The sequence below is a fragment of the Ananas comosus genome, linkage group 18, assembly GCF_001540865.1.
Source record: "Ananas comosus cultivar F153 linkage group 18, ASM154086v1, whole genome shotgun sequence".
In the NCBI taxonomy this organism is placed as follows: domain Eukaryota; kingdom Viridiplantae; phylum Streptophyta; class Magnoliopsida; order Poales; family Bromeliaceae; genus Ananas; species Ananas comosus.
This window is the reverse complement of record NC_033638.1, coordinates 4250881-4273603: the sequence shown is the minus strand read 5'-3', so window position 1 is coordinate 4273603 and position 22723 is coordinate 4250881. Positions and strand designations below refer to the sequence as shown.

The 22723-nt window shown below is 37.3% G+C and overlaps 1 protein-coding gene across 4 annotated transcripts in view; it reads left to right on the top strand.

Annotated features, from left to right (window-relative positions):
- The window catches only part of LOC109724156, a 52861-nt gene continuing 31035 nt past the window's right edge, over positions 898 to 22723 (top strand). The window contains exons 1-3 of one of the 4 annotated variants that reach the window (XM_020252876.1): positions 898 to 1261; positions 10537 to 10614; positions 19719 to 19818. In XM_020252876.1, coding sequence (XP_020108465.1) covers positions 950 to 1261; positions 10537 to 10614; positions 19719 to 19818 — 490 coding nt within the window. In that variant the 5' untranslated portion in view covers positions 898 to 949. The remainder of the gene's footprint in view (positions 1262 to 10536; positions 10615 to 19718; positions 19819 to 22723) is intronic. The other 3 variants (XM_020252878.1, XM_020252875.1, XM_020252877.1) reach the window with 3 other exon arrangements.

Below are 22723 nucleotides of genomic sequence, written 5' to 3'. Positions count from 1 at the left end.
GTGGTAGAGTAGCATAAGCCATGTGGGTAAAATCAAAGGAATCAGATATGAGATGACACATGATACACTTGGAGCTGAGAAACACACGCCTAAAACGGAAGGACAGTTTTAGGTGAAGTCAAAGACGTTAGGAGAAACGGTTGAGACGTAACTCGATGAAACAGGGACGTGGCCGAATAAACCCACACGACGGGTTAACCCAACAACCGCAGGCGATAATATAAATAAGAAAATCATGCCTACAAAAAGGATCTTTTCATACGAAGTAATAGACCACTGTAATTTCAATTCCTTTACGTTCACACATTTACCACTTTTCTAGGAGATAGTTGCTATTCCTGTTAGTTTCAGTAATTTTTCTTGTTAGCCGCAATAGATTTTTTTTGTTATTTTTTTCGTAATTAAGGGTTTCTACTTTCTAGGATAGAGTTAGCTGTAGAATTCATCTTTACAATAATCTCTGTATTCCAATCCTTCTTTCTCAATAAGGATAAATTATTCGACTCATTCAAGCGAGTTGTTAGTATATCTGCAGAAGAACTCGGCTGAGCCGATCGCTTGACTCATGAATGGCGCACTTGAGGGTCATCGCAAGAGTTGACCTGTGTTCCGAAGGAGAAACCGATATGGTCAACGCACTGATCTAATCAGTATCATTTCGCATCCAATTTTTGGCCCAGCAAATATATAACTAAAAAATATGTGGGATTTATTAAAATGGAAGAGTTTACGGAGAAGACGGAAAAAGAAAAATAATTCTCGATCATAACAGTTAAGCAATAGTTGAGAAAAATGTCACTAGCGACGTTGAACCGCGGGCGTGCGTCGACCTTGCGTATTTTCTTCGATCTAAGCCGATAATAATAATAATAATAATAACAAGAAATATATAATAAGTAAACAGCATTGAAGAACGCTTTCCGGCTCCATAATTCAGGGCTGAGCGAAAATGATGGCTCTGGTTCCTGCTCCGGTGTGCACCACTCCCGTCTCTTCCCTTATCCTCCTCCCCCAGACCCGCGCGCGCTCCGGCCGCTCGTTCGCTTGCCACCGCTCGCCCTCGCCCCCGCCCTCGTCCTCTCCCCACTCTCAGGGGGATTCCACGTCCGCCGAGCCCCCTCATTCCCTTGCCTCCTCCGCCCCCTTGCTGGAATCCAAGACTGCCCACTCTGCCCCCGCCTTCACCTACAAGCTCTCCGCCGACCGCACCGCTGACTCCGTCGTCCGTCTCGATCCCTCCGCGGAATCCGCAGTCGAAAGGGTCAGTCCGTTTTATATTCCAAATTCTGTGAATCTCTTGGTGGAACCGAAGGTACATACTACTATAGGTACTAGAGAGAAAGCGCTCTATCCATCGTACACTTATTAATGCACAAAGAAAATCATTTTTATGACCCAAAAAGGGATGGCAAATCAATGGTTCTCGCCATCGTATTATCATCTTTGTCTCCTCCTGTTTCTTTTTTTTTTTTCCTCTCATCTCTCGTCCCTGCTGTGCCTTTCGTATTATGCCCTGATCGTTATAGGGTGGTAAACTAACCGACCGTGATTTGTCATGTGTCATGTGTCCTGTGTCCGGTGTCCCATGTCCATGTCCAGGCCGCAGATCCCGTCGAACTCTTCTAAGTAAGACAAACTGTGTCTCCTACAGGCTACAGCTTGTCCCTCGGCCTTGTTTCTTCAGCATGTGTATCCAGCTTATTGACTTTCACATGCCATATGACTCGTGCAGCAAGCAAAGCAAGTCTAAGATACTGGCCCATGCATCAATGTTGAGGTGAAGGTTTATATGTTCGATCTATGGAAGCTTTGTCTGATGCAGCAAATAGAATTTTTTTTTTTTTTTTAATGTAAGTTTTTTTTTTTTTTTTTTTTTTAAATTTTGTGAGTTCTCGTGTCTGATTCGGGCTTCAATCATTTAGTTTTAGTTGGTTCGGTTAACCCCAACTCGAAAAGAACTTTTGGCTTCTTAGAATTGCCTCGTCTTCTGTGCCACTTTCTTTGGACGATCTTGGAAAAGTGTGTTGTGTTGAAGATGAAGGGACAGTGAATTTATTACAGGGATGGCTCTTGACACTATAAATATCCGGTTATTGTTGCTTTAGAGAGCAGATTTGATGAATAGAAATTCGTACTCTTGTTCTCTGTCCTTGCTGTGGTGATTTTTCTTCTTGGTGTGATCGTCGACGTTTCTTCCCTAGGCCAAGATCGTCTTTTTTTTACAACTTGATCGTTGTTGCTTCTTCCTCGTGGCGAGATCGACTTTGTGCCTACCCCTCCTCTTAGGGTCCCTGCCTCCTCCTCTTCTTTCTCGGTGCCGGAGTTCTACCCTAGTGTGCCGCCCTCCTCGTCGATCGTGGATTTCCTGCAGTCGTGTGATCGGTGTACTTCTTGTATCTTACCTTCATCCCTCCTGGTATCCCGTTATCCCTTCCAATCAAACCTTCCACCATTACCAATCATCTTTACCGAAACAACCAAATCTAAACATTTTAAGTCTGAGATAACCGAACTCACCTTTTTATTTGTAACTATTATATTTATTTTCAATTGGTCGTTATTATCTCATCTATCGAAGGTTTATCACCATCATAGCATTGCTTCAATTTGATTTTAATTTTGCCATACTGAAATTTTCTTGCTTCCTTTAATTTTAGTAAAGTTCTTGATAATCAACAAATTGTGCTTAGTTAATTTCAAGGAATACCAGCAACAAAACCAAGTTAAAAATTCAAATTTTGCAACCCTTGGTTTGCATCTATTGGTATCAGAGCAAGCTCCTTCTGTGGGAACACTTGTTTTGATCTGAACAATTTTTTAGGTGCTGAAGTTTATCTTTCTTAGTCTTCTTTTTGGGCCAAAATATTTTAAAAAACAACATCACTTCATTGATCAACTTGGAATCATTTAGTAATGACAAACAATAGTGAAAACCCTCATAATTTGAGAGGAGCATTTGAGAGATAATAAGATTCTATGAGAAACATACAAAATCAAATGAGTTACATTCAACAACTGTTAGAAATCTTAACTATGCAAATAACAAAATGCAGGCGAAAAAGATTCTGAAAGTGGCGCTGATTTTAACAACCTTTTTTCAAAACCAAGGAAATGTGTCACAATAGGATTGGGGCCAAGGTTTTAAGTGCCCGTCGGCGCGGGCCGTATCCACCGTGCCGTACTGTGCCAACAAGATACCGACACGATACAGACTCTGTGTTGATGGCACAACTTAAAACCCTCTATTCTTTAAATTAGTAAGTAGTTTTCTCAATAAAGTTCAAAAGATGTGATAAAAAGATATAATAAATAGTTAGAATATTTTGTTGGTAAAGAAAATAAATATTTTATGCTATTGTGTGTCGGTACAGAAGAATTTTTTTGATCGGCACGCATCGGCACTGTTCGGCACGCACCGTGCCGTACCGTACCGTGTCGGCAAGTTTCCAGCATGACTCCGTGCCACGGCACTTAAATCCTTCATTCGGGCATTAAAGTGGAGCGAGTTCCAGGGTAAATTACAACTTGAAGAATTTGTGGACTGCTTAGCCAAAATACAATAGTTTTTTGAATGAAAAGAAATATCCGGAGACAAGAAAGTTAAATTTGTCTTCCTTAAGTTTAAGGTCATGTCTTAACAAATCCAAAATGATAGGGTTAGAAAAGATAAGGAAAATATTAACTCGTGAGAAAGAATCAAAGAAAACTTAGAGGAAAATTTTTATTGAGTAATTTCTGTCAAACAAACCATTTTCCAAAAATTTCACAATGTTAAGCAAGGGTCTAAGTCAATACAAGAATATACTGAAGAAGTTTACGCTCTTCAAGCTCGTAATAAACTTAAAGAGGACGAAGAACAATGGATACCTTGCTATAATGCTATCTAGTCGGTCTTCGCACCCAACCCACGACAAATTAAACCCTTTTAACTTTCTATAGGGTCGACATAGCCTACAGTCATGCACCTAAGGCTGAGAACAAACTTAAAAGACAAGCCTGATGTGAGGAAAGTGCGAGTGGAAAAAACACCATAGAGCCAAGTCTATCCCAAAGAATGATAGTCAAACTTCTTCAAAACCAATTCGAGACCTTAAGGATAAATGAATTTTAGGTGCTAAACCCGCTGATACTAGCATCATATGTTACAAATGTAACAAACCAGGACACGAATCATTTGATTGTCCTTTGAGAAAATTTGATTCTAGAGCCAATCTAATAGAAAATCAGGAAGAGAATGAAAATGGAGAAGAAACTATAGAACAAGAAGATATAGATGAGATTCCTGATGAGTCTCCTGATGCGACTGAAACAAATCTCATGATCCATCCGGTCCTATCAGGCTAAAGTCTAGTCAGGATAATTGGAAGCATTGTAGCCTTTTTTAGAATAGTCGATAGTGAAGGGGGGTTAAGTTTTGCTCTATTGTCATTAATAGTGGGAGTATTGAAAACTTTGTTTCTAGAAAGATGGTTGATAAACTCAAACTGAAAACTTTCACAATCCTCCAAAATAGGTTGGTTTAATGATAGGAATGAATATCTGCTAATAGAGCGATGTCTTGTTGAATTTTCTATTGGGGAGATTTATATTGATAAGGTTTGGTGCGATGTAGTGCCCACGGATGTGAGTCACCTATTGTTAGGCAAACATTGGCAATTTGATTGTAGCATATATGATGGAAGGAGAACACTTACATAATCGCAAAGGAAAAGAAGAAAGTTAGATTGATTCCCCTAAATTACTTACCCCAGCCAAAGTCTAAACCGGAATATTTTCAGAAGAAACCCTCTATTGATGAAGAGAAAATGATGGTTTTGCCAATTCTCTAAAACTCCAGCAAAGTCTCCAGTAATATATATCCTTTTAGCAAAAGAAACTATTGAGAACACTAAAGTTCTTAAGTTGTTTAGGCATTTCTTAATGAATTTTTTGACATCATACCTGAGGTAACTTCTTGATGGCCTTCTACCTATGAGAGACATCCAACACTCCATTAATCTTGTGCCAGGTGCTAATAGTCCACACCTAGCTCATTAGAAGATGAGTCCTACTGAACATGAAAAGTTATATAAGCAGGTCTTTGAACTTCTGAATAAAGGGTACATTAGAGAGAGTATGAGCCCTGTTGTGGTGCCTGTCCTCCTTACACCAATAAAAGGATGGGATGTGACGAATGTGTGTTGATAGTCGAGCAATAACAAAATCATCGTCGAGTATAGGTTTCCCATCCTTAGACTTGATGTTATGCTTGACATGTTAGGAGGGGTGTAGATATTCTCTAAGATCAACTTGAAGAGCGGATATAATCAAATCCGTATGCGACTTAGAGATGAATGGAATAAATCATTTAAATGACAAAAGGATAAAAAGAGTGGCCGGTTATGCTCTTTGGTTATCCAATGTCTTGAGTACCTTCATGTGCACCATGAACCAAGTCTTGCATTCATTTGGAAGTTTGTCGTAGTTTACTTCGACGACATTTTGATTTATAGCACAAGTCTTGAGATTCATTTAGATCATTTAAGACAAGTGCTTCAAACTTTAAGAGATAATCACTTATCTCTGAATCTTAAGAAGTGTACTTTTTTGATCGATACCCTTACCTTCTTAGGATATGTGGTGGCCACAAGAGAATTAAGGTAGATCCTGTCAAGATGGAAGCAATTCAGAGTTGGCCAACCCAAAGACCAAACTGAAATCCGAAGTTTTCATGGACTTGCGCCTTTTTATCAGCGTTTTACTTGAAATTTCGGTTCATTAATTGAACCAATAACTGATTGCTTAAAAGGGGATAAATTTTGTTGGATGCTTGAAGTTGAGAAAAGTTTTCAATTGGTTAAGAACAAACTTACAAAAGCTCCTTGCCATACTTCTAAAACGGTGTTTGAGGTTGATTGTGATGACTTACATATCGGAAATGAAGGCATACTATCTCAAGAAAAATGTCTTGTAGCCTTCTTTAGTGAAAAATGGAACGATCGATGAACCCCTTACTCCGCTTATGTTCTTAAAATTCTATGCGATTGTGCAGGCTTTGAGACATTGGCGACCCTACTGTCACGCCCGGGTATCAGCGGAAGCATACCCGATACATGCACAGATCCGCCATATACCTACAGTATACAAAGCGTCTATCAAAACCATGTTAGAGAAATAACAATCAACCAAAGGGTCTAACATGGTATCAGAGCATAGAATATACCAAAGTACTAACAGCTAGAGAATAAGTAGTACAAAAGTCCACTAAAAACAACAGAAAGTAAAAACATAAGACTGTAAAGTACAACGCTCTAACAACATATGTACAACCCAAAATCACTGAACAGTTCTATATACAAGTGGTAGTCTCTCTATACAGGGGTACACATTACTCTCGTCAACAAACTCGAAGCAGCGAGGTGATCACCTAGTGGGACTGCAAGCTATGTCTAGCTAGACGCGACTCCCTTGCCGCGATCCCTAGCCTTTCCCGCAGTGGATGGCTCTGTAAAAGCAACAACAAAGAGGGCGTGAGAACTATTAAACAATAGTTCCCAGTGGGTAAGCCGCCGATCTCAGCGAATTATACCACTAGGTTCATAATGAGTAAAGAAGAAAGTAAGTACAACCAAGGTTTAAAGTGCCGTGGCACGGGGGCGTGCCGTTACGGGCCTGGCACGGTAAGGCACGGGCATGCTTGCGTGCCGACACGTGGCACGCTTGCGTGCCGACAGATACGCACGGCCTCCTACTGGTACGCTTTGGCACGGATTTTTTTCAGTTTTTTTGATTCCAATAAACTCTTATAATGTTATTTTGAAAGATTTAAATAAATAATTATTTATATTTCCTATATATACCTTATTATACTCATCANAAAAAAACAAAAGCGAAAAAAAAAACAAAAAAAAAAGTTGGCACGGGGCGGCACTGTGCCGCGGCACATGCACCCGTGCCGCTATGTCTCGAGCGGCATGGGGGGGGGTCCGAGACCCCCCCTGTCACGGCACGCCCCGTGCCGCACGGCACGGGGCGGCACTGTTTTCCTTGAGTACAACTACTACATGATGGAAATAACGATGATAATAAATAATTATCATGCAACTATAATCCCAAAGGCAACAACTATTTGGCAACTGGTAAAGTAATTACTTTACATAAGTAAACACGTCATGTCATACTGTAAATGTACACTATCTACTAGTGACCATTATATCAATACCATTTAGTATCTTTATTCAATTCATAGGAACCTACACAAGGTAGTTCGGCTTGCGCTGCGCTTAATGGCCCCATGGTAGTATACACTCCCCACGGCAATCCATTTCGGCACCCAATTCCGCACGGGCGAGCAAACTGTCGCGTGGGCCAACTCCGGAGTGCTGGCTTGTGGTCATTTAAAGGACAAACTTAAAATACTGGCTATTGCCCTTCTGCCCTTCCCATTCCTACTATTCCTTTCCTATTCCCACTATTCCCTAGAAAGATATTACCATGGACTTTGTCCTAGGCTTACCCAAGATTGCATGCCAAGTTGATTCAGTTTTTGTTGTTGTTGATTGTTTTACAAAACTGGCTCATTGTATTTCTTTCAAGAAAACTTCTGATGCATTGACAAAATCGTTTCTCATTGAAATTGTGCGTTTACGTGTTCCTAAATCAATTAATTTGATAGAAACACAAAATTTGTAGGTCATTTTAGGGAACTTTAATGTTAAAAGTAGGAAGCAAATTGAATTTCAGTAGCCCCCAAGATTTTAAGTGCCCGTCGGCACGGGCCGTATTCACCGTGTCGTACCGTACCAACAAGATACCGGCAAGATACAGACCCCGTACCAATGGCACAGCTCAAAACCCTCTATTCTTTAAATTAGTAAGTAATTTCCTTAATAAAGTTCAAAAGATGTGATAAAAGACATAATAAATAGTTAGAATATTTTGTTGCTAAAGAAAATAAATATTTCATGCTATTATGTGTCGCCACACAAGAATTTTTTTTGACCGGCACGCATCGGCGCTACTTGGCACGCACCGTGCCGGCAAGTTTCTGGCACTACCCCGTGCCACGACACTTAAATCGTTCGGTAGCCCCATACCATCCACAAACTGATAGGCAAATGAAACTAGTAAATTGATCTTTGGGTAATTTCTTAGGATGTTTGGCTGGAGAAAACCAACACAGTGGATTTAATCATACCATAAGCTGAATTTTCTTATAACAGTTACATAAACTGAACTCCGGAAATCTCCTTTTGAAGCTTTATATGATTGTCCTATAGCCCACCTCCCTGACTGAGCACCCATACCTTACCTTGATAGAGTTAGTGTAGATGGAGAACTTCACCTACAATAGATTCATGAGGTGCAACAACAGGTTAGCCAGAGGTTGTGGGATTCTACTATCAAGTATAAGGAGTCGGCGGATCAACATCGTTGGGGCATGACTTTTAATAAAGGAGATAATGTCTTAATCTATTCTAGGAAAGAGAAGTTCCCGACTAAAGGCTAAGTTAAGCAAGAGAAGTACGGGCCATTCAAAATTTTGAAGAAGCTGGGGGCAAATGCATATCTAGTTGATCTACCTCGGAAGTCTCGACATCCCCGATCTTCAATGTTAGTAAGCTGTATAAGTACCATGGAGAGGCCCCCTCTACTATTTGATATTGATGGCTTGATATCTCGCACTGACACTGAAATGTCATTAGATAGGGTGGAGGATATTTTGGATGTGTGCGAGTCTGCGACGTGCCGACGCCCTGTGGTACCCATCATCGATACTTGGTACGCTTGTGTCGATGTCCATTGATTGATAGCAGCTGCATTTCTAAGGCAGAGTTGCGTTGACTTCGAGAGGATTATATCAGAGCTATCAATATACCATCTCGAAGGGGTTGAGATTTCTCCTACTTGGGGAGAACTAATGCAAAAATAAAACTCTTTTTATTTTTGACTGTAATTTTCTTTTATTTTGTGAGTTCGTGTCTAATTCGGGCTTAAATCATTTAGTTTTAGTTGGGCTGGCATACCCAAAATCCTTTTCTCCAGTAAAAATAAACCCAAAACCCAAAACCCAAAAGACCTTTTGGCTTTCTAAATCTCCTCATCTTCTTTGCTACTTTTTTTTGGAGGATCCTTGGAAGACTATGTTGTGCTGAAGATGGAGAGACAAGGAATTTATTATAGGAATGGCTCTTGACATTATAAATGCCCAGTTTTTGATGCTTTAGAAAGCAAATTTGACGAGTAGAAATTCCTACGTTTGTTCTTTATTCTTGCCGTGGTGTATCTTCTTTCTGGTGTGATTGTCGACGCTTCTTCCTCACACTAAGATTGTCTCTTCCTCAACTTGATTGTTGTCGTTTCTTCCTCGCGGCGAGATCGACTTCTGCTCTTACCCTTTTTGTTCTTCTAGGTTCTTGCTTCCTCTTCTTTCCTCTTGCCAAAGTTTTACTCGTGGTTTGCCATCCTCCTCGTTGATCGTGGATTTCCTGCAATCACTTGTATCTTACCTTCTCCCTCATCTTATGATATCCCATTATCCCTAGCTTTCCACCATTACCAACCATCTTTATTGAAACAACCAAATCTAAGAATTTTAAAGTTCAATAAAACCGAACTTACCTTTTTATTTAGAACTATTATATGTATTTTCAATTGGTCGCTATTATCTTATATATTGAAGGTTTATCACCATCTTAGTATTGCTTAAATTCGATTTTAATTTTTTGTCTTGCTGAAATTTTCTTGCTTCCTTACTTTAATTTTAGTAAAGTTCTCCACAATCGATAAATTGAGCCTAGTTTATTCAAGGAATAGCAATAAGCAAAACCAAGTTAAAAATTCAAATTTTGCAACCCTTCGTTTGCATCAATATGATTCTTATGTTATTTGTGGACGGTGGCTGGGAAATGAAAATTATCCTAATGTTGGAAAGTCACAAAACTATCCCATCAAAAGTAAAGCCAATTTATGCAAAATCCTTATAATTTTTGTTTCTCACATGTTAGTTCATCTCTAAGGTCTCCAAGATATATTTAATTTTCTTTAGATATTCAGGGGATTTGAAATTTCCAACTTAAATCCTCAGTTGATTCCGGCCATGTAAAAATTAGAATCTCCAAACTGGAGCTTCTGATTTTCAGCCTTAAAATCTTATTTGCTTGTTGTGAAGTAGAACCAATTCTCTTTGGGACCGGCTAAAACTCTAAAACCTATTTCTGCTTTCAGCTGAAAGGGCAATTGGTTCCTAAAGTAAAAATTGGCTAAAAGTGGATTATATAAAGTATTTCCTTTGAACATTAAATTTCCAGACTTGCGCTGATGATGACCTAATTTCTGGGACTTTATGAGTTATTAAGGATTAGCTAATAAGCTGTAAGTGTTATGGGACTTTCTTGTATTACCATGGATGATTTCAATAGAACTTGTGGCACTCAGCTTTCTTTTTCCTCCTTATTCACTCATTCATATATGATATATCATACTAATTTAGGTTGTATTTGTCAAATCTCCATATGTATATTATATCCTAATGTCTTCTCTTTTCTTATTGAGCAGGTTATTTTTGATTTTCGCTTCTTAGCCCTTTTGGCTGTTGGGGGTTCACTTGCTGGTTCTTTGTTGTGCTTTCTAAATGTAAGTTGAAATAATGCACACATGATCAAATAAAATGGTTTGCTATTGTTAACCGCTTTTTCACAAATATTAGTGGCTCTGTTTAGAAAATTTTGTAGCTTAACATATTCTGTTGTTTCACTAGTTGGAGACACTGCATATTCGCTTTGTGCCACTTGTTATATGCCATGGCCCAACCCTAAGATGTAATAGATGCCGCATACTAGCAATTAAGTAAACACAAATATGCAAGCTATGAAGCACGGATACTTCAAATTTCATGCCGTATCCGTATCGGATACGTATCGGATACCGATACGCCCCCGATACGCGCCCGATACGTGTCCGATACGGGAATGAAGTATCCGGCATTTTTAAAAAATAAGAAAATATCGGATACGGCTCGGATACGTGAGAGATACGGGGGGGATAAGGGGCGGACACGGCCAGGTTCTTTTTTGGTCTAAAATGATTGAAACTTAAATTTTTTTTAAAAACTCACGTCCAAACCTATTGGAAAGAAGGAAAAGAGTGAGAAAAACACCAATATCTGTTTAATTTGTCATTTCATCTATCTTTTTATTCTTGAATGGTAGAAGGCGCTCTCTCTTGTTCTATCTTCACACCGTATTTACTCTCTTCCATCTAATTTGTCAACCTAGTATCAAGCAACAAAGGCTATAGAAAATATGATTTTTTTTTCCTTCTCTATTAAATTGTTAGCATATTTTTTTATTACTATTTTCATAATAGAACTAACAAATCAGACATATATATTGAATGGCTAATTATCTAGTTTGTGCGACTATATATTTATTGTTATCATTTGATCAAGTTGAATGATAGTTGGTTTGATACTTTTTGAATTATTATTTTATATGATTGATTATATTTTTTTATGAACATATGTAGAATAATTATACAAGTTAATGCATATTAGAATATATTCCTTAATATAGTCTAGATATTCTAATTGTTCTCAATATATCATTACATATAATCAACATACATTTAAATATATTTAAAATAATATTTTATTTAAGTATATCCCGCGTATCGTATCCTAGAAGTTTTAGAAATTGCCGTATCACCGTATCCGTATCGTGTCGTATCCGTATCCCCGTATCTGTATCTGTGCAACATAGTATGCAAGGCAGCAAAACCTATAGATATCGAGAAATAACATCCTATCTCGAGAACTAGTTAAACACCTAACAGATTGGCAACCCATAAATCTCTTCAATAAGTCAATTATCCACAAAACTATAATCCACTACTCAAGATTCTACAAATAGTCAATTATTTAAACTCACTAAAAATCACAACAATTCTAAACTAAACAAACATGCGCTATCTGTCAAAATATTAAATTTTACATAAGGGTCTCTGCATCTAGCTTTCACTCGATCCCATTTCTGACAATCTAGTTGGACTTAGTACCTTGGGTAAGTAACCTTCACCACATTAGTTGGATTAAACCATCTGATAAAAAAAATCGAAATATTTAGGGATTAATTTGCGTAGAGAAAATACAATAGTAGTGACTAGATTTCTAGAAACTTTGAAAATCTTAATTTTAGAAATTGTGTTTTGAGCAAAACCTATTTTACAAATTGAACGGAGAGAAATAGAGTGTTGACTAAAATATATTTATTTTGAAAAAGTTGAATTTTCAAAACACAAGTCTTTGGCAACTAACTATATAAATGATCTATTGGCAAAATCCAAAGCACATTTGAGAGGCATCCAAGGATGCGAACACAAAGGAAAGGCACTTGAAGGTATATCAAAATAGTACTAAAAAGGTGCATTGATAAGGCGCAATAATGCTCGAAGGCGCGTCAAAGTTGCACTCGGAGATGCATTATAAAATTGATGCTAGCTTCTATCACAAAATTCATTTTGATGTGGCCAACATAGTTATACCAAAATACAAAGAGACATCACCACTTTAATGTTATTTTCCTTGTCAATAATTGGAAGACAATTTATCGAATACTGAATATGACCAACTAAGCATAAATATCAAAAGTACACATTTTGTTTTGAAATTACACAGTAGTCAATTTTTTTTTTTTTAAATCCTTCATTTCCATTGATTTGTAATCTATGTAAGCATCTTTATTACTTATTTCGAAAGAACTATACAAAAAGAAATTATTTTGTTGTTGTAACGTATTTCTATAGTTTTACTAAAAATAAACTAAGGTGTTCAATCACTTACCTCCAAAATACGCTAATAGTCCAATCAAAAGCCAAATTTAAAATAGGATTGCATAAAATGTTAGAACAAGTTTAAAATAGTTGCTAACAAGCCAATATCGTACATGAAAAAGATAGAATAAAATAACTTGAAGATCTCAACTCTCAATCCCAAAGAAAGATTTCTATAAACTGTATTGTTCAAAAAGATAATGTGATATAAATAGGATTTGGAAGATTAAAATGAATGTGTTCGAAAATATATTTTTCAGATGCCAACATACATATTAACTAATTGTAATATGATGAGGTCGAACTAAAAATTACATTTGCCTTCCCTGAGGCATTTTGTCGAACACCTGGTAAGCATTCCGAATGCATGGAGAATACAAACAAACTCTATAATTGGATCTCATAGCTATACCAAGATTTAAGAAAATCACAATTTCCAAATGATTCTAGATCAAAATAAACACGAGATTTCAGGTTTTAACAATTTTAAATCTAAAACCCATCAAGAGAGGAATATCTGCAAGATTCACATGCCGATGAATAATAAAGGAGAAATTAACTTATAGGAATAGACAAATGAGAAAAGGATGAAGGAAATAGAAAACCTTCTCAAAGGCAATGAACAAAACAATGGGAAACAAAGTGCTGTTGATGACGGACCAAATGGGCTCGATGATGATTAAGGAGTGTGGTGGCGGCCAAGAACAACAAAAACATCGCTAGACAAAGAAAGAGCCAACGCGCGTGCGCGTGAGAGAGAGTGAGAGAGAGAAGGAGACTTGGGGGCGGGGTGGTGTATGCAAGAGAAACAGAGAGAGTAAGATCCTGAATTTACTAGAGCTAATTAAGCCTTTTTTGCACATAAACCCTCAAACAAGTTCAATTTCACAAAGAGCCCAAAGTTTAAAAGGGTATTACATTGACACTTTTTCATTAGCCTTTTACTATATTTCCTATAAAAGTTTCTATTCCCAGGAAATTGCTTTTAACAGGTGTCCAATACCAAAAATTTGTACTCCCATGTTAGGATCATTTACATATGCCCTATGCTTGCCCCCTTATATATCCATGTGGGTTCCAAGAGGCATGAAGACTACCCCACTATCGTCACTGGCTGTGGTATCCTACACCTCTATTGGACTGAGGGGAGGGATGTAAAACAGGCTGAACGTCTTGTGGACCATCTTGCCCGACACGACATTGATGCTATAGCTCCCGTGTCGGCCTGATTCTTCATGCCTTGCTGGGCCACTGCGTTCGAGCTCGTCGGCCTAGCACGGCATGACCCATATGGGCCGTGCCTATCGAGTTACCACAGCCCAACTCCCAAGGCTAGGCCTCGCGCAGCCTTGGAGCAGGCCAAATTAGGAGCTAGGCTCCTTTCTGTTAAGGGAGCCTAGTTTTTTTTCCCTTCTCCCAAGTTACCTCCCTTGGGAGAATAGAGGCTTAGAGGACTAGCCCCTAAGACTAGGGGCCCTCAACCGACATAATTTTTTAAAAAAAAAATTAAAAATTTGAATTTTTATCTACATAATTATTTAAAATTTTAGTTAAATAATTTTAAATTTTTAAATTTATACATTTTAGATTTTATTCAAATAGTTTTCTTAAAGGTTTATGTGACGACCCATTTACTCGAGGGTTCACCCATCCTAGAACTACTCTAGCTCTAGCACGCTTAACCCTTTTAACCTCTTGGGCCTAGCAGCCGCCCAAAATGCAATAGTTAGGTTAAGAGGTTTTGTCTTATTATATTTGACATATAGGATTCCAAATGCTAGGAGTGTTACATTCCTCTCCTCTTTAAGCCTAGACGTTCTCGTTAGGCTCAAGAACACTCAAAAGCATTAGGCGATGTGAGACTCGTCTTGCTAGCCTTAACCGACCTTGTGAGGAACTGCGCTCCACCGAAAACAATCGTCAGCCGAGAAGCCGCGCTCTACCCGCTGTATAACTTTAGCTCATCCGAGACTCATCTCATACTTCTGGCTGGTGATTGGCTCTGATGTCAACTATGACGTACCACTTTTAAGGGGTTCAGTGGTTCATTCATCCTAGAACTACTCTAGCGCTAGCGCACTTAACCTTTTTAACCTCTTGGGCCTAGTTAGCACCCAAAATACTATAGCAGGGTTGAGAGATTTAGCCTTATTATATCTTATATTTAAGACTATTCAAAATACTAGGGATGTCACAATTTATGATTTTTTAAAATTTTATCCAAATAGTTTTTTAAATTTTAAACTTTTGTCCAAATATGATTTAAAAGTTTAAAATTTTAAAAAATTTTTAAAAATTAATTTTGTAGCCATAGTACCCTAGTAATAGTTAGAAAAAAATTTAGGACTATTTAAATATTTTAGCTTTTAATAATAAAAATTTTAAATCCCTTAAATATTTTAAAAAAATAAAAAAAATTACTAGGTCAGGATGGGCCCAACACGACACAGCCTAGCTCGTGTGTTCCGAGCCGGAAGGCCGTGTTGGGCTAGGAATCCAGAAAATCCACCTAGGCTCAGCACGATCCGCATTTGGAGCCGGGCTTGGCCAGCCCCAAGCCTGTTTTGGTCTGGTAAATGTGGGCTGGGCTGGCCCAGCACGGCCCACGTAACATCCCTAATCGAGGGTAACTCCTAGGATGCAGAATCAATCAGCCTCATATAAATAGTACCTCTAGTGGTGGCTCTAATACCATATGAAATTATCAGGTCTAGCCTGCTAGTTTTAGCAAATTTTGTTGGGTCTGAATGACTAGCGGGAAGTATGTCAGTCTAAGTTATCAATAATTAGAATTCTAATTTGTGCAAAACTGTTATCCCTAGTTCCCTACATTATCCGATGTAGGGCTATTACTGATTTCGGTTCTTATCTTGTGATCTACAAGTGCTCCACATAGATTCGCTAATACTTATGATAATCATCTCCAAAGCCATTTAAATGATTATAATCATGCTCTAAAGGTTTCCCCCAAGAATCATGGCATTTGGAGAAGAAACGACACCCAAAAAAAAAAAAAATCAAGCATATAAACACAACGATCACTTCTTTCGGCAAAAAAACATATATATAGTTTTGGATTTAAATTGGATTGGTTATCCCGTTTAGTATTTAATAGCCCAAATGTGGATTTTAGGTTGACATCAACTCTGCTCTCTGCTATTTGATCCTGAAATTCCGAGGTCCAAGGTTTGAGTTCATACACTTTGGTTTCAATTTGAACAATAACATGTCTATTCCTCAAAAGCTAAAGCCTCGTAGAAATTACAATCATCATGCACTACATAGTTCATAGATCAAGGGATCTATTGGTTCAAATCTGAAATCGAACCGACGTATCTTAAAAATAGTTAAAAATTGGAGGAAATATTGGAGTATAATATATATAGTGTCCTATTCGCAGCCGTTAGCGGATGTAATCGTGGCCACACCTGGCGCGATCCGGGTCGTCCTTCAATATGTAATTTCTCTTCGTGGGAAAGGGGTGATCTGACTTGTGCTTAGGCGCCGACCGGAGAGGGAACCATCCAATTAGGTTCGATCTCGAGGAAAGGCCTTGCGCTCTTCATGCACGCAGGTCGAAGGCTGGTTGCTTCAGCTTTCGAGCTTTGGTCGCTGATTAGGTTGAAGTGGTGATGCGAGGCCATAGTATAGTAGCAGTCCTCGTGCATTGGTGGGTTCATGCGGATGGAGGTGCACGGTGTGAGGAAGTACGTTCACAGGTGAGGACGAGGTCGTCCGACGATGATCGGAATGGTACAGTCATCAGGGAATTCTTTTTATAAATAATCCTACCGATTTTTATAATTATAAAAATAGTTTTTTTAAAAAATAATTGTAAAAATAGACCTCTAACATATCATATTGAGATTTTGAAAAATAAATAATATAGGCTTCACCGCATTCATAATTTCTCCTAAAACTGTTGTAGAGATATAGAAAGGAGTAAAAAAAGGAAGAAAGCGGTGAATGATTTACCATTTTTAACAGCGGTGAATTATTCACCGCTTTTATAGAACCGTAAAAAATTTAATGAATGCGGTGAATCATTTACCGCTTTCACTAATATTTCTTTTCTCTCTGCCATAAGACTATATTTACAAATAAAAATTTAACGGGTCTAATTTTAGAATGAAATTTTGGGAGAAGACTATTGCACTAAAATCTCTGTCGTAAGGGGTGATGTCGTCGAGGATTGAGTGGCGTCAGAGATTATGCACGACTACTCCTGGATTAAGTTATGACTACTTGTAGGCTACGTTACAGCTACTCCTACTCGAATGCGGAGTATAGGCTGGCGTCTGTGGTGTGATGTTCGGATCTCCTCATTTGTAGCTGTCTTCGCCTTTTATAGGTGTGTCGTCGTGATCGTCGGAGTAACTCCCATGATCCGGCACCTCTCTTTCCTCAGCTGTCCCCTAACTCCTCACCCTCGATTGCGCCCATTTGAATTTGGAACCTTTGAATTCAAATGGGCCTGCCCTTTGATCACAGAAGTAGGTGCGTTTAGATGCAAGTATGCAACGTTGAAAGCCGAATTGGCCACTCTTCGGCAAACCTCCTTGCCAAAATATCCTTCGACACTCTGCGCCGCCATTGCTCATTGTTGGTGTCAACAGCATCAAAATCATCCATATCATAAAGATGCAAGCAAGTAAAAACACATGGATCTTTGATTTGTAATCGTTAAATACTATAAAATTTGCAGTTATATGATCAAACAGAGTCAATTCTGACATTACACCGAAAAGAAGTTGAAAATGAGAGACGAGATATATCTATCTCTAGATGTAGAATTCTCACGATCTGAGGTCTGATCTCTTTCCTTAAGTTTCTGTAAGATGCTTTCCTGTAGATCGATGTAGATGTGAGCTACATAGAAAACTAAGTAGAATTGAGAATTAAAAAAAGAGACAGGTAGAAAGAGTGTGAATGGTCCTCCTTTGTAATCAAACTGAGTGATTGACGAGATCCTCCTCGGATGAAGATATCAACACTTCCACACCTCTAAATTTAGGAGGGAGGGGAACTTTTATACATTTAGGTTGAGAGACAGCTCTTAGTGGATTTGTAGTCGAAATTTGTCAGATTATCTACTCAGAAGTTAGGAAAAGTCTAGATTTGCACTCCTACATGGATAAGTGACATGCCAAAAGAGCTAGAGAGTGGATGATGTAGCAAATGAATAAGTTAATATTGGATTAATATGCTGGCAATCTGACAAATTCTCGCTCTTTGGGCCAGAACTTGCTCATTTCTGGTTTGAATTGAGTCATTAAAATGCCAAATTAAAGTTAAAGTTGATTAAAAATCCAACAAGAACGTTCTCACCACAAACCTGGTGAACTTTTGGAGTCAGAATTGGTTTCATGAATTTATTGTGTAAACTGAATTTTGAAACTCAGATAAAAACTTATGAAAAATTATATCCTAATTGAACCAAAACAATTGGTTAAGGTAACAAACACGCAAGATAGCGTGTTAGGACACAGTGCAAGTATTTTGGCACAATGGATCAGGAAAATCAGATACATCACAATGTAGTGGAATCCGATCAGAAATACCCTCCTTTAATTTTATCCATCTCAAATTATATGAAAACATGGTGAATGCACATGATTGAGTGAACATGCATGCAAATGCAAAGAAGAGTAGGTCATTGCAGTATGGGCTTCTGATGACCTATAGGTGAAACTGCCGACATAATACACTTGCCAACTTTTATTTTTCTTATAATTACTAAACAGCTATTTCAATTCTAGAAGTTTGAGAATACTAATCATGGGAAGATAAGGTTGAAGCTTCTTCTATTGGGATAAATTTGTTACAAGTCTTTTATGTTTCACAGAAGCCTTATTTACTATTTTAATCTTGCTGCCTAAATTTTGAAGTATTCATGAAGAATTAAAGTTAGTGGATGGAGAGTAATCACTTATTTCACATTTTTTGTTTTTTGTGATTCTTGTATCCCGGTATGATACATATTATGTACCATTTATGCTGGGGGTGAAAATGAATTGGATATGGATCAGTTAACACTCAATCCATGTCCATATCCATAATTTATTGGAGATGGACATAGATTGGATACTAAAATTTGAATTCGTATTCGGTAAAAAAACATATTCAGAATTCGGATCAGATATTTAAACAAATATGGATGCGAATTGGATATCTAAAAGTGTATTGAACAAATATGGATGCGAATTGGATATCTAAAAGTGTATTGAATACAACAGTAAAAAAATTGCCATTATATATCTTAGCTTCCTCAAAATAAAAATTCGAGAAAACATTAAAAAAATTAGAAAATCTTACTAAAACAATGCTGAACGTAGACTCAACAGATGTGCTACATATTAAAAATATATTAGAACCAATTTTAGACTAGGATAATCTGATATTCAAATCCGAATCCAAAGAGAAATAGTGAAACCAAATCCGAGTCCCAACACAAGAATTTTAAATTTGAGATCCAGATCCAAATCTGAACCTGAGTTGGACAGTGAACTCTTCACTCATATTCTGTTATATTGGATTTGGAGTCAGGTCGGATCTGCTAATATCCAACCCATTTTCACCCCTCATCTTTTCATTCATAGGTATTAAATGTATGATAAGATACTATCGAAATTATAATACTTCACTCTTAATTCTTCTGTGTCATGGCATTCATGTGCTAACGTCTTGGATTTGGACAAAGACACTAACTGCTTATACCTTTTCACATGTCATAAATATGAGATGTTTACTGTGTGTAGCTTCTTTATGAGTTCGGTTCGAATGATTTCCTTATTAGATTGCTATGATGAATTTACAATAGTCTGACGGAATATTATTTATTCTTAGGTATTACTTTTCATTTAAAGAAAGATTCAAGTGGTGTACTTATGTAGATTCCTTTTAATTTATAGGGTTGTGTTTACATAGTTGATGCATACAGGGTTTATTGGACAAGCTGTATCAGAGGGCTTCATACAGGGCAGATGGTCCTGCGCCTAGTTGAGGCTATTGGTAATGGCCTTTATTTATCACTTATTACATACTTTCCATCTTTCGTCATATTTTGATGTCATTGGTCCCGCAATCTATTAGATTGTTAGGTTTTATGATATAACATGTCATATGCAAATACACAGAGAGTTATTGGAGTCTTTATTTGAGAAAGATGGATTCGGATGGCTGCTCGCTATATACAAACCAATAGGATTGAATGCATTATTGTTCAACACTCATTATCTATTGTAACTATTGCACCCTTTGTCCCTTTACCTTCTACGCTTCCTCATTTCCGATGATTGTGCGTCCGAATTGATGAATATTACCGTTAAATATGATCTAGACAATTTGAACTGTCTAGACTGATATTTTTGGGAATGTTTAGGCCTAAATCCTTCCTTCTCAAAATCAATTTTAGGTCATTTGATTTGACGATTGGAGCTGTTAGAAATGTTTTAGAGAAATTTGAAGATAGTAGAAACCAAATTCTATGGAATTTCAATGCATTCTACTCATCCATCAAGCAATCTCAAATTTGGTTGCATAAACATTTGTTAATATCTTGATCAAGAATGATGACTTTCATTTCCAATAGAGATATTACAGATTATGTTTCTGAAGCCAATTCAATTTACATTGTTCCTTTTTCTCCAAAAGTAATATAATTTTGCGATTTTTCAGTTTCTAATAAGTGCATATACTTTGGATTATTTCCAAATGCGCTAATATTGATTCAATCACACCAACATTGAATTTGAAAGATTTTTGGGACCAAATCCTCTCAAAAGGATCCTAGTCCCCCCCTCCAGTTCCTATGTGCAGAATATAATATNAGAGTCCGGCTACTATGCTATTAATAGCACAAAGCACTTGGTGCTACCAAGTTTTCCGCCGTTAGATCTACCCTTGTGATCATTTTCACCCGTTAGATCATACTATTCAACCAACCACTCACTCAACCCTAGGGGGCCCACATCATCCTAACCGCACATCTCTTAATCCAATGGCCGAAAACTTGGTAGCACCAGTGACTTGGTGCTATTAATAGCATAGTAGCCTAGTTCTATATATATATATATATATAGTCCGGCTACTATACTATCGATAATACCAAATACTTGGTGCTATCAAGTTTTCTGCCGTTAGATCCTCTTTGACCATTTCCACCCGTTAGATTATACTATTCAACCAACCACCCTCTCAACCATATATATATATTTATAGAGTTTGGCACTATACTCTTTATGAGTACGATCGTCCTCGTATTCATAAGTCGTTTTCGATGATAGAGCTTCTGAATCGACGATCCATGCCGTCAAACGTTATTTAGAGCATTTAAAATTTCTAGAAATCAAATTTTATAATTTTTTGACATTATTTACCTTACCATCAAAAGGTCACAAAATTGACAATTTTTAATGGCCGGTATGGGATATTTGCTAGTTTAACGGTGTAAAAGAATCGGAATTTGTTGAATTTTTGATAGAAAATTCTATTCACTACCTAGATAAAGATCCATAACTCTGATCTTAAATTGACGGATCTAATCCATTTTAAGGCGTCGTTCTATTTCGACCGTTCATTTTATGTCCGCTTGATGAGCTTTATTATGATTTCGAAAAATTACGAAATTTTTTTTCTAGAAGTTTCAAATACTCTAGATCATATTTAACGGAGTGGATCGTCAATTCGGAAGCTTCATCATCGAAAACAACTTATGAGTACGAAGGACTATACTCATAAGAGTATAGTAGCCAGACTCTATATATATATAGAGTCCGGCTACTATGCTCTTATGAGTACGATCGCCCTCGTACTCATAAGTTGTTTTCGATGATGGAGCTTTCGAATTGACGATCCATACCGTTAAACATTATCTAGAGCACTTAAAACTTCTAGAAATCAAATTTCATAATTTTTCGACATCATTAGCTTACGATCAAAAGGTCACAAAAGTGACAATTCTTAACGGCCGGTATGTGATACTTGGTAGTTTAACGGTGTAAAAGAATCGGAATCGGTTGAATTTTTGATAGAAAATTCTTTTCACTACCTAGATAAAGATCAATAACTCCGATCTTAAATTGAAGGATCCGATCATCCATTTTTTGGACGTCGTTCGATTTCGACCGTTCATTTTATACCCACTTGATGGACTTTATTATGATTTTGAAAACTTACGAAATTTATTTTCTAGAAGTTTCAAATACTCTAGATCATATTTAACGGAGTGGTTCGTCGATCCTTAACAACCGGTATGGGATACTTGGTAGTTTAACGGTGTAAAAGAATCGGAATCGGTTGAATTTTTGATAGAAAATTCTATTCACTACATAGATAAAGATCAATAACTCCGATCTTAAATTGAAGGATTCGATCATCCATTTTTAGGACGTCGTTCAATTTCGACCGTTCATTTTATACCCATTTGATGGACTTTATTATGATTTCGAAAAATTACGAAATTTGTTTTCTTGAAGTTTCAAATACTCTAGATCATATTTAACGGAGTGGATCGTCGATTCGGAAGCTCCATCGTCGAAAACAACTTATGAGTATAAAGGACTCTATACTCATAAGAGTATAGTAGCCCTACTATATATATATATATATATAGAGTTCGGCTACTATACTCTTATGAGTACGATCGCCTTCGTACTCATAAGTTGTTTTCTATGATAGAGCTTCCAAATTGACGATCCATACCGTTAAACATTATCTAGAGCATTTAAAACTTCCAGATATCAAATTTTATAAATTTTCGATATCATTTACCTTACGAACAAAAGCGTTAAAAATTGACAATTTTTAACGGCCGGTATGAGATATTTTCTAGTTCAACGGTGTAAAAGAATCGGAATAGATTGAATTTTTGATAAAAAATTCTATTCACTATCTAAATAAAGATCAATAACTCTGA